This window comes from Pseudopipra pipra, chromosome 10 (assembly GCF_036250125.1).
Source record: "Pseudopipra pipra isolate bDixPip1 chromosome 10, bDixPip1.hap1, whole genome shotgun sequence".
Taxonomy (NCBI): Eukaryota; Metazoa; Chordata; class Aves; order Passeriformes; family Pipridae; genus Pseudopipra; species Pseudopipra pipra.
The window spans coordinates 5227221-5239893 of NC_087558.1; the positions used below are offsets into that span (position 1 = coordinate 5227221).

The 12673-nt window shown below is 39.5% G+C and overlaps 1 protein-coding gene across 1 annotated transcript in view; it reads right to left on the reverse strand.

The window, feature by feature from the left end:
• Nucleotides 1–232: 232 nt before the first annotated feature.
• Nucleotides 233–12673, reverse strand: part of SPATA16 (spermatogenesis associated 16) — a 68171-nt gene continuing 55730 nt past the window's right edge. Inside the window, 4 exon segments of the mRNA XM_064665589.1 lie at nucleotides 233–352; nucleotides 3362–3439; nucleotides 7806–7947; nucleotides 8829–8835. Of these exon segments, the coding sequence (XP_064521659.1) occupies nucleotides 233–352; nucleotides 3362–3439; nucleotides 7806–7947; nucleotides 8829–8835 (347 nt within the window).

A 12673-nucleotide genomic window follows, 5' to 3' on the forward strand; every position in this document is an offset into this window, starting at 1 on the left:
GCTGGAAAGTTCTGAGGGTGCTTGTTTCCCCAAATTTCTAATAGGAAGCTCAAATTTTATCCAGTGGACTGCAAGCACAACTGTTGGTAAAATCCTGAAGAACAGGGATTTTGGGAGACTGACCCAACCTATTTTTCCTGCCTCAGGCATTCTTCAGAGATATCTAGTACGTGGTAAAAGCTTTGTAGGAAGATGTATCTTAATCTCCCAAGGTAATCTAGGCTTTCCTGGGTCAGCTCTCCTCGTGGCTGCAGTCATAGCCCAGTAATACCAAGAAAGGCATCTTCTGCGCAGTGATGTTCTCTTGTCTCCAGCTAATTATGAGATCATTTTTCATTTCTTTGTGTTTAAGCTTCCAAAAATAATTAGCCCAATTAGTTGGCTTAAAAACGTAAATCTATCAGTGATTTGGATGAGAGGCACAGCACCCAAAACACTTGAAGATAAACACATATGAAGCTACACACTTTGTCAGTCCTGCAAATTCAAAATTGTCCAAATTAATTTTAAACTGATTTGATAAACCCTCCAATGTGACAACAGGAAAAGCATTTGGGTCTCAGGCTTTGTGCCCTTTGATGTCAGATTTCAGCCTGAATGAATTTTTTATGGCTGACTCTGGAATATAAAACTCTGAAAACAGTGGTTTGTAATGGCAGTTCTGACAGACCCTTTAACCATTTGGAAAATAGGTACTGCTATAACTCTGCTGCATTAGAGAAAAATGTTGAGTGCTTTCATTAGGTGCAACAGCTGTTTCTGTCGGAAAAGCCAAACTTCACTAGTGGGAGCATAGCTGTCAGCTTTCCAGAGTTCTGCATTTATAGCTGTTTGTATAAATTCCTTTGTGTTCTTTTTTGCTTTCCAATATATTTGAGTTAATTCAATAGCAAAAATACAAATAACTGCCTTGTAACTAGATGTGTGTGAAGGTTCTTTGTCCTACAATCAGTGTCATGCGATGAGCCAACTGAGGAATACTCAGCTTTTGGGAATGGTTCCAGCACAAGTGATGTGTTAATCACATCAATTTTTAATAATCAGATTTAATCCTCCTTCTTAGTAACGTGTTAGAGATCTTTAACCTAGTGTAATATTCTGATTAGAGCTGATTCAGAAAACAACCACAAACCACCAAAGAATCCAATAAACCCCTCTCCCCCAAGCTCCCTGAGTGTTCTCCTGTCTCCTCTACTTAAACTGAAATTTTTCCTAAGAACATGCAGAATATGCTGAAATGCATTTTTTTAAAAAGTAAAGTTGATGATGCTTTTAATTTCTTTGTTTTGATGCAATACAGAAAAATATGTTTGTATTATGAAGACATACAGTGAGTTCTTCTTGGAACAAGGCGCCTCAAATCAAATAGTTATCTGAGTTGTCAAAAATTAAATGCAAACATATGTTCAGAATGCAAACAAATTTTGAAGCACAAAATTTTACAATGGAAGAGAGCAGATTTTAGTGGATTCAGTAAACTTTTCTCCCAAATACTGACTTATGCACAGATTCACGTGGCATAATATGGGATACCAGTCTGTTCTTAAGTGCTAATTTGGTTTCTGTTAGAATTATACTGAAACTAAAAGTATCCAGAGAAATATAAAGGACGTAGGTACCTATAGACAAATACACCAAAGAAAATACCTTTTTTTACTGAATTTACAATGAAATATTGGCCACTTCCTATTGAAATATAAGGATTTATTAATAAATATGTAAATATCTGTGTCCTTGGACACAACCACAACCCATTCTCAACAGCTTCTGACCTGTGATCATTCACAGCTGTGAAAATTGGGCTGGTTATTCAAACACCTGGCAGTGGATTAAAATCCTGAGTTTTGGAAAAACTTCGAAATACCATCTTTGATATTTAAGTCTACTGTATGAAAATGGGAAGGCTAAGAACTAGAGAAGTACAGGGAACAGCCTATTTGTAGATCTATCATTTGCATTCATCTAGTTATTAGTGTTTATTATATATGGGAGGAAAAATGTCTGTAATTGTATAAATATATATAATTAATATCATATATAGAATTTGTGTTGCAAAAGATTATCCTCTGATCTGTAGGCAGGTGTGAGAGATTTAGAGACTATCCCAGTGCAATGTCAGAAAGGTAGGAATATTTATCCTTTGTTTTACTTCATGAGCATTTGAAAGAGATGAGAGCCAGTCTGTCTATAATTTGAGGCATTTAGGATTTGATTACTTTCTGAAAACATTCTGTTCTTGGAAAACTTTATTAAAAGCCACTGATCCGACAGCTAAGTGAGGCAATACACACCTACTCAGACTTTCTCTCAGAAGAGATAGATACTTTCTGAAATTTTAATTCAAATAACTTAGAAATATACCAAATATAATCACCTTGAAATACCTCAACCCTCCACCCCTGTGGATTTCTTTCAGGCATCAGTACCTTATTTGCTTACTCTGGGTGCACTGACTCAGTGCAGGCACGGTTTGGGGTTTTCAGTATCTTACCTGAAATCTGTCTGTGAACTCCAAATCCCAAAGAAGGACAATTTCAAGTTCTGCCAGTGCAGAAATTCAAACCCTCCTCCCATTGTATCCACAATCCAGAGTGAGTGTGCATCCCTCTGGGATCTGATGGAGCTGTAAGAACCATTAATAACATTTTCCCTTCCTGGTGACGTGCTGCTCACGTCTTTTTCCTCACGAGTAGCTGAAAGTCAATGGTGGTGAATGCCCAGAGCTGTGATTTGCTCTGCTTTGAAAGACTTTGTAAAAACGTAAGATGCTCCTATTACATCCCAGCCTGACCTATTATTCATTCTGTCGGGTCAGATTCATTTGTATAGAGAACCAGTGCAAGACTCCTGCATTTCACAAATCCTTTCAGAATTAAATTGATCTGTTGCTGTGCAGAGACTCCAGAAAGGCATTTACATGTCTTTTACCTCTCACATCACCAAAGCCTCATTTGAGCTCCACTAAGAGACCTAATTTGTAGGGCTGAATTTTATTCCCTAACAATTTCCCCCCCCCCATCCAATTAGCACAGTACTGCAAATGACAAAGATGGAAGAGAATTCTAATTATCAGCAAAAAAGAAGCTACTCAGATTGGTTTTTTTCTTTCTTTTTTTTTTTTTTTTTTATGTGTTAAACAACCCCATGAGACTGTTAAATGGACAAAGTTCAACCATAAGGGCTAAATCAAATAATAAATATGTATTTGTGGTTAGTGCCTGAGCACTAACAAGGTTCAAGGCCTTTGGTCAAGTTTCAAATGGCATCTACTTTCTTTCTACCTTTCAAACAGATATGACTCAGGTGGAAGTTACTCCCCAGGGAACAATATACCCTCGTGCCCTTTGCTGCAGGTTTTTACCTTCTGAATTTTAGTCCACACACAATCTTCACTTCTTCCTTCAAGGATGTCCATGGCATCAGCCATTAGTGACTGCAGCTGTGGCACCGAGATAAAAATTATCAGTGTGGAATTCACACAGAAATAACTTCTCTAAATACACAGATTAAAACCTAATTAAAAAATCATTTGTACGCTGATGATTTTATTACTCATCTTTCACACAATGAGCACTGCCACCTCATCTTCGCTTCAGCCATTACACTGTTATTATTGTGGGTATAAAACACTTCACAATGGGAAAAAATCCTCTGGAAAATTTGTACTTCAGTCTATACATTTTAATGCAGTCAATGTTTATATTTAGTAAAGGAGGGCTCAGGTTGTAAAGAATAAAGGCTCCATATTTTATTCTTCAGCTGTCTGAGCTATTCTGTGTTGTACATGAATGCTTTTTAGTATTTTCTCCCAAGGCTAATGTATCATCATTTAAAGCAGCATGTAAAACCTCACAAGAGGACGACACTAAAGCTGAGATGCTTTTACTGTAGCTGGAAGTATCTAGCTCATTTTCCTTGCTTTTACTACCCTTTTCCTTTGGCAAACCCTTCCTTCTCCCCATCATTCAGCATAACAGAGCATAAACCCAAGGCTGACAATTTCTAGTGTAAACTATAAAAAGAAGCTGAGGGAAAATACTTGCTAATCAGTCCTTAGTGTGAGAGGGGAAGCTAAAATTCTGGAGAGCTGTAGCGTTGTCTCACTCCAGTACCCTTCCAGGTTAGTCTTAGCATTGCCTCGCCCTGCACCCTTTCTAAAAGCTTGGAAACGTTTCAGTTGCTCTTAGTTCACTAAGAGAGACACAAGGGTCAGATTCTTGAGCAGCCATTAACATTGGTGTTTAGGGACAAGCTGGGAGAGACTGGTATTTAGTACCTGTGATATTGCTGTGCTCTGGTAGGTCTATTCCAAAATGTTTAGTTGGTTAAAGTGAACCCAAAAAATAGGTTTTGGGGTCTCTTCCCAAATGTGTTGCTCATTACAAGGAATTGGGCAATATAAGCATTAGAATTCATGGAGAAATTGTCTCTTCCCTTGAGAATTTGTCTCTTCCATCTGTACCTAGATGGGCAGCAGTGTAATATGAGTGCATAGGTGATGAAACTTAAAACATCAGCATTTAGGCTCAGTGCACAAGGTACAAAATTCTGCCTTGAGATTGAACAAGCAGATCTGCATTTCCTCAAATTATGCTATGCACTCAGATATTTGAAGTTAAATTTATTTGTTTGTATCCCAACACTGGATAAAGGATGCAGGAATCTTCTTTTGACTCGTTAAAGAAATTTGCTGTGCTCAGTCACAGCCTGCTTTCTCTGTGCTTGTGCAGCCATTAAGTTGGATCTTGTTGGTTCAAACACTTGATAAAAATTTTTGGTGTTTTTAAGTCATGTATCAGCATTCATGAAAAACAAAACTGCAAATTCCTGCCTCTGGCTTCAATGACAAAAGAGTTAACACGTCAGAAATTTTCCATCACAATACTTTTAAGACATATAATCTCCTTCTATAAATCCAGAATAGACACAGCCCAGATGTTAAGGATATTAAGGGTAGAATGGGCAAAACACAAGTTCTGCATCAAAGCAGGCAGTGGAGGAGCTGGTCAGGGGAAGGGGAGGATGTTTCCATTGCTTTGTAGAGTATTCTCTCTGAAGACCTGGTTAAAGAGTACCTACTGGGGCAGGGACCAGGCTGCAGATTTCACTGCTTTGGGTAAGAAGATAAAACAAGAAATCTTTACGATTAAGGTTTCATTGATATTGATACATGCCAGTGAAAAGTGGCCAGCGTGTGCTCTGGTTTTAATTTTTATCATCCAAAGTTTTTCACCAGCTCTATTGGAAGATAAACCATGCCCCTACAAGAGCTGGCAGTTGGCAAACCACAATAATTCTCCCAAAACTGATATTTTTTGGAAGATCCCCTCCAAAGAGAAATGTTGCTTTAAAAAACCAAACAAACTTGTCCTTTTCTGATTTTAAATGAAAATAGATTTTTTTTCTTTTTTTAACAACCTTTCATCTTGATTTACGATGTACAAATGTGGTGACATTGAAGTCATAAACCTTGGAAAGATTTTCTTCAGGGTTTTTTCTCCAGTTGCATTCAACTGTTCAAGCTAACTGAAGCCACAGAATCTTCATTTTCCCAGGGTCTGTGAATAAATACTGACCTAAAAAGGCCTCAGTTGAGGTTCTTTGTGCCATGTATTAGGACTCTATTTAGTTACAGGAAGACATTTACACAGAAGAGTTTATAACTGAAATGCCTTTGGGATCCCGGAGAATTGCACTATTATAAATTGAGCGTGTTTTAAAATTTATACAACTTATTCTGTATGTGATGGCAAACATTTGGCATCTTTACCCTTTTCTAACTCCCACAATTTAACTGCCTTGCTTGGTCATAAATTCTTATCTCAGTTTTACCAGTGTAAAGTCAGAATGACCTCAGAGGAATTAGTTTAAATTTTTATTAGTCCAAGAGAGGTTAGAATTTGGCCAGCTCAGTTTTCTTTGAGAAAAAAATTTAGATCTCTAAAATGTTGGTGAAGAGTAAAAAGCACATGGGGTCAGCGTGGGTGCTGTGATTCTGACCCCATGGACATGGGGTTGCCTCTGTAGCAGTCATTGAGAGGTGACTGAATCACACCAGTACAGCCCAGTCCTCCAAACATTTAATCCTGCCTGGACCCCCGTGAAATGAGCAGAGCTGAGCAAGTGAGACTCTCTCACTCCCTGGGTGATTCAGGTGTGCAGACCCAGCCATGGGCAATGATGTTCTGTGCCTGATGACGTTGGGGATGTGGTAGGAAACCGAACCCTACTGGCATAGGAAAAGCCTGTGCCATGTGGGCTGGTGTCACCAGGAAAGATAAAGCCCATTAATCACTCCCTGGTGAAGTTACTCTGCAAGTTCTTGCTTGCAGTCTTGTGCCTCAACACTGTGGTGGTGCTTTAAGTTTACTAAAATATTCCAGTTAAAAAGCAACTGAACCTCCATTTGCACAGAGAGAATAAAGATATATTTTACAGCAGGATGACAGAACAAAGAAAAATAAATGAATTCTGAATTAATGCGGTGTAGCTGGTAGAGATTTTCTGTCTTTATTCTTTTAAAAAACATTTTTACCTTGGGCTCAGTAAACAAACAATGCGTGTTTCGTTGAAAGATTTAAAGTCTGTCACTTAAATCTCCCAGCACAGACTCTTGTTCTGCCCAGTCCTACCCTTAAGAGACTGAAGACCTATGTCTTGGGTGGTCTAAGGCCTCCCCAGAAAGCTTTCCAGGAGGTCAGGCTTATGATTACTACATGACAGGATACAGACAAGAGAGTAAGAGCCTCTGCTGAACGTGTGATGTACTGAAAATATTGTGCCCTGGAGAAAAATCTATCACTGAAATATGTACCAATAACTCAAGACCCTTTAGTCAGCCTTGAAATGTGGGCCTGCTGAAGTTTAATACTAGACAACTTGCATCAAAAGGAGAATGCCTTTTAATAACACAGTTTCTTTGCAATGTCGTTTCCCCTTATCTCGAGCCCAGACTTCAAAGTCTGGCAACCACCTCCTGCAGTTGCAGGCTGCTGCTCCTCTTCCCTAAAGCAAGCTGCTGTGAAGCTTTAATTCTGCAGAGCTTAGGAGCTTTGCAGGACTGCAAACAAATGGCAAGGGACTGGCTTTGGGAAAACCAAGAGTTTTTAGTTGGATCATCAAAATTGGACCGCATTTAAATGCAGGGACTTTGGAGGGACTTTTATTTTTTATTTTTTATTTTTTTTCTAGAATGAAATGCTTAAAATTTGCGTCTACCTGAGCTCCCTCCTTCCCCCATCATAAAGCCTGACAGCCTGGAGGAAGAATAATCATACAGTGCTTTCTGATTGCAGCTTATTGATGTACTATCAGGTTATTAATGACTGGCATCACTACCCTCCTTTCACAAAGGGAAAAACAAAGCATAGCAGGCACACAGGGTTATTCAGAGACAGGGAGCAAGTTGTGGATGGAAGCAGGAAAGAAAACCTTTTCTCTCCTTTCCCTCAGCTGTAACTAGATTCGGCCTGTTTTGCCGCAGGTGGCTTCTGATGTTAGATAACTTAAAGTAGCATGATCTGAATAATTGCAACCATTTTCCCAGACTGATTTGGGGAGGTTTGGGGGAAAAGAAGAGGTTTTAAAAATATGCTCACAGATGAGTCATGCTGGTTCTATAAAAGTCATCCTTGCAGGTGATCAGCACCTCCTCTGACAAAGCACTGAAGGAGGATTTAAAAACTACTTCAGGTCCACACATTGGAAAAATGACTTCCAGAGCAAATTGCAGTGCAAAGCCCTGCCCTTCCCTCCCTGGCTCCCTTCTTCTAAAGGCCAAAAAAAGTGCTAGAAATAAAATTGACCAGTTTGGCACCCTCCCAGGAGACTTCCTGTAGGTAGGGAAGGGTGGCCAGCTCAGCCATCACTTGATTCATCACTTGGGACTGTTCCTCCACTCTCTGCAAGCAGCCAAGGAGGCTCATGTAATAGAACCTCTCCATCACACTTGGACATGGTCTGTGCTTGTCCTGTTTCCCCAGCAAAAGCAAGTGGATCAGAGGAGAGTCACAGAAAAAACCCCTTATCCTATAATCCCTATACCTTGTCAACCTATAGGTTTGTGCTGGTAATGCTTTGAGCAATATGGCATCCAGCAACTTTAAGATGATGTTGCTGACAATCTTTAGAGAGGGTTAAAAAAAAAAAGACTTTCTTGCCACACTCTCACTAGCACTACTAGAAAAAATAAATATGCAGTCATAACATATGTGAAGGGGGACAGCAGATAACAAAACTTGAATACAATTTTCTCATTTGGAAATGGCTTTCCCATAATCCCCTCTATTAGATATTACCTGACTTTTATGGATTGCTTCTAAAGTTTCGGTGAAGAGCTTGAGGAAAGCACACAGTGTGTCAGCTTATGGTTTGTTTGCAGACTAGGCAAATCTAGAGTTTTCAAATATATAACCTTGAGGGACTAAAACCTGCAGAGGTGGTCTCTGATCCTCCAGGCAGCCAGGCACATGGCAAATTTTAAGTGTGTGAATACAGAAACTCAGCCAAGTGCTTGCATAAAATCTCAGCACCTGCTGAAGTGTTTGATGGATGGCAGCCTTGCCACCATATTTTCAGAAGTGTTCTGATGCCAAAAATGCAAATAAGCACCCTACTGAGATTTTCAAAAGCAATTTGGCCTAGATTCCCGACGAGATGGAGCCATTGCATATCTGAATGCTCAGCCCTTCAGAGTGAGATTTCCATTCATCTAATCAGGGTTTTGAATGCACTTAAGTGCCTGAAATTCCAAGAACTGGCATCAATTTTCAAAACCACTTCCAGTATTTTTAGAAGACCTTTGTTCTGGCAGTTCCATATGGTGGCACCCTGATGCTGCCATTTCCATGCACTTCAGGTAGGTGATTCTAGGTCCAAGCGTATATTGAAGAGAGTGAAAGGAAAGTTTGGAATGAGAGTGAAAGGGAAGTTTGAAATGACATTTATTGTTCTGTAAATGGTGTCCTGTTTTTAAATTGAACTCCTCTTCACAAAGAATCTTGATCATTTGGTTTGATCTTGATCTTGGTTTTGCAGAAGTTTTCACTAGGCAAGCATCAAGTGTTACCAAAATGACTATGACAGTGGTTCTTTTATCAAGTCTAGGAATTTAGTAACAGCTCTGATCTTGCTTTCTAAACCTCTTACAGGAATAATGGTGGAAAAAATCTCAGTTTTCTTTAACTCTAGAAACATACAAATAATCCTGATACAGTTAATTTTACCCCCTTTAATATAATACCTAAGACAACGGTAAAATAGTATGAAATAAAAGACTGTGTGCTGGAGACCAATGGCAGGAATGGAGCTGTAGTCTGGGAGTTCCAGAAATGAGAGCAACTAGAAAAGAAAGAGCTGAGCCAATGAACTGGTATTTCCATTAGCTGAAGGAGAGAATCAGGCACTGCACAGGGAAAAGGAGCTCTGGTCAGCAGTTCTCTGAGTATTGCAGATAGCTCCAATCAGCTGTGTTTGGAGAGGTTAATTTAAACCCAAGCATCATGGAGCAGAGAATCCAGCACGGTAGGAGACACCTCTTTTGAGAGAAGTGTGCTTTGATTAGTCTATTAATGAAAATGCCAAGAGCTTATTATTCTTCTCAATAAACATAATGCAGGGCTAAATTCCAAAGAGAGCAAACAACTGAAAAGGGAAGGAGAGATAAAAGACAATGATAGCAGAAGGACCATTGTGTATAAATAGGTACAAATAAGACTGAGGTGGCAATTAAGCTTCTGATAATTGAGGTTGAAGGTCTGCAGTGTGTTTCACCCAGACCAGAAAAGACAGAAAGCCTAACTAGTTCTAAGATGAATTTTACTCAATTTATGAATAAGATATTTGGTGACACAAAGGTGTATAATAGCAGGTGATTTGACTTGAGGAGCCAGGAGAGTCCTTCCAGACTCGTCTTCTGATGAACTTCTGTTGACCCATCTCTAAGAGCAGACCAGGACAACTTTCTTACAAACTATTTTTATCATTTGAGGAGTCAGTTTCTGAGGACCTGACCTAGTATTAGTAGGAGATATCAGCAAGAAAGAAGATTTCTGTGCTCTCTGATATGTGAAATTGTAGGTCTGACCCAATCTAGTCAGAGTGGTGCGAAAGCAAGGAACAAAACAGAGCTCAGTCTCCACCTGATCTTCTGTGTCTGAAAGCTGAGTCCCCAGGTAGAGCTGTGTGCATTAAAATAGGGAGAAGCAATCAGTTAATGAGAAAGACAGCTCTTATCAACATGAAATAGTCTCACAACATTTGAGATGCAGCAAATGGTTTTTTCCCTGCTATTCTTGAAATCCGCCCAAACCTTTTTTGTGTGAGCACTAAGAAATGAGTACGTCAGCTGAGGAAGCAGGTAACAATCCTCTCTCATCATGCTGTGTCTGTTGGGGGCTTCTCCAGTGATTAAGAAAGCAAAGGCTAAAAAGAAAACAATTCTTTCTCTGCTTGACTCTTCTGAAAAATATGAGAGCAGACCATGTAGCTATGGGAAACAAATTGGACATCTGAGACAACACACACTCTATGGACACAGCAATGTTGTTTGAGTTTAGAGTAGGTTGGAAGTAAATAAATAACCAAACCCAGTTTTTTTATGAAGGGATTAGAGGGGGTTCAACATTGTCAGAGGTGGTGTTTCATTGACAATGAGAAATGCAGAAAGAGGAAGTAAATAACTGCTGCTGGCAGGAGAAAAAAATTCCACAGGGAGCTGATCCACATGATGAGAATTACATGAACTATAGCAGAATTCAAGGGGCTACTAAACTGCAGTAAAAAACATAATAAAGTGACTGGGCAATCAGATGAGGATGAAATCAGCTCAGGTAGGCACAGTGAAGGTTAAGCAAATAGAAAACTTAAACGGAGACTCCAGTGGAAAAGAATTAGTTGCAAAGGAATCAACAAATGCAGTTTTATGGAGTCACAGTTGTATCCTGGTTAGAAATGCAGTAACATATTCAGATAATAAAAGACTAAATTATGATGCTGTTACTTTCTGGGTGGGTCTCACCCCTATTATCTGGTATGCCAAGAAGAATTTAAAGGAAAAAGTAAAAATGAGCAATTGATGGACTATCTCTTGAGGAATTAATTCATAGTGGGCAGTCTTGTCTGAGGCAGGGGTCCTCCCAAGTGGGAGCATTCCCTAGAAAGCTTTTTGCTGTACAAATTCCCTTCAAACTAAAAGCAAAAAGGGTGTTTATTCCCAGTGGAATCTTTGAAGACCTTCCTGCTGGGAGAGAAATAAGGTCCTGACGCCCAAGGATCAGCCCTGTGACATTCTCCTTCCTCTGACCTTGGGATGAAAGAGCACCCACACAAAGCAGATCAGTCAGTTCTGGAGGGACCTTACCTGCTATTTCTAAATACCCAGCACTAACAACCAGAGTGAAGCTGGGACAGGCTTTCACTGCAAAAAGGAGCTGGAGAGCATGTGAGAGGAGTGAATCATTTGTCCTTTCATGTATTGAGAATTTCGGCACGATACCCCCACCTTTTGCTTTTCTCTATACGCAAGAAAGGAGTCATCCCTTCTGCCACTTCTATTTATAAATAAAACTAAATTGCTGAGTGCTTAAGAAAAAGAAAATCAAAGAGGTTGGTCAGCCTGGATTTTAAGGAGAATGTATCATATCCAATATGCATGGTATGTTTAGCTCTCAACTTAAAGAGCACCACTTTGCAAAAGCCTGGAATGCCCCCAGTAGTTCTTCTTTTCTATTGTGGAGTCTTTGCCACTATTTTTCAGCTCAAAAATGTGAATGAAGTTATGCCTTGCAAGCAGCTCTGTAGTGTATTGCAGTAACAAGCGGAAAAAATCCATCATAATGTTTCTTTAATGCCCTTGGTATCCTTCAGAAAGTCTGTGTGCTGAAATCCATGTGAAATAAACACTTTCCCTCCACTTAAAAAATAGACAACAAAACAGTGAGATCTGTAAATATAAGTATCATGCTGTGAATCATATGGTAGGGTTTGTTCACCTTTATGATATGAGCAGTATAATAAGCTCCTCTGGCCACTGTTTCTCCTCTTAAGTAGCATCATATGCCATCAGCATGGGATTATAGCAGGAGAAAAGCAAACTTGGTGTGTACAAAGCAGCAGAAATTACCCCAGTGAATAACTTGGACAGAATAACCACTTGTCAGTGCTGGCAATCTTGGCTGGGATATGAGTAGTTGAAGGTCTGGACAATAGCTACTTTTTTAGGGCAAATAAAATAACCCTTGTGCCATGGTATGTATTTCTGGGTAGAAGAGGTTTATGGCATTTCCCACCAGCCACAGATGATGCTGTACAGGGACCAGACTGTGACATTCTTTCTCAAATGCTTCTTGCTTTACGATACACAAATGTCCTCTTGATTTAAATGGGACTGACTGTTCTTTATGAAGAAGGGGGGGGCAAGAGAAAATTCTCTGATTTTTTAACACGAAACTTCACGTCTTGCTGACAGTGATGTGCGTATAAAGCACATAACTAACTCTTGTTGTGTGGCTGCAAAACTGAGGTGACAGAATTGACTTAAGTATTGAGTGCTGATGTGGCTTAATAAGCTCTACTTTAGCAGTGTGATGTTTGTGTCAAAAAAATCTGATCAGGACAAGAATTTGGACTGTACATTTGCATCTTCAAATGAAAAAGAGGACAGAAAGGAATGTTG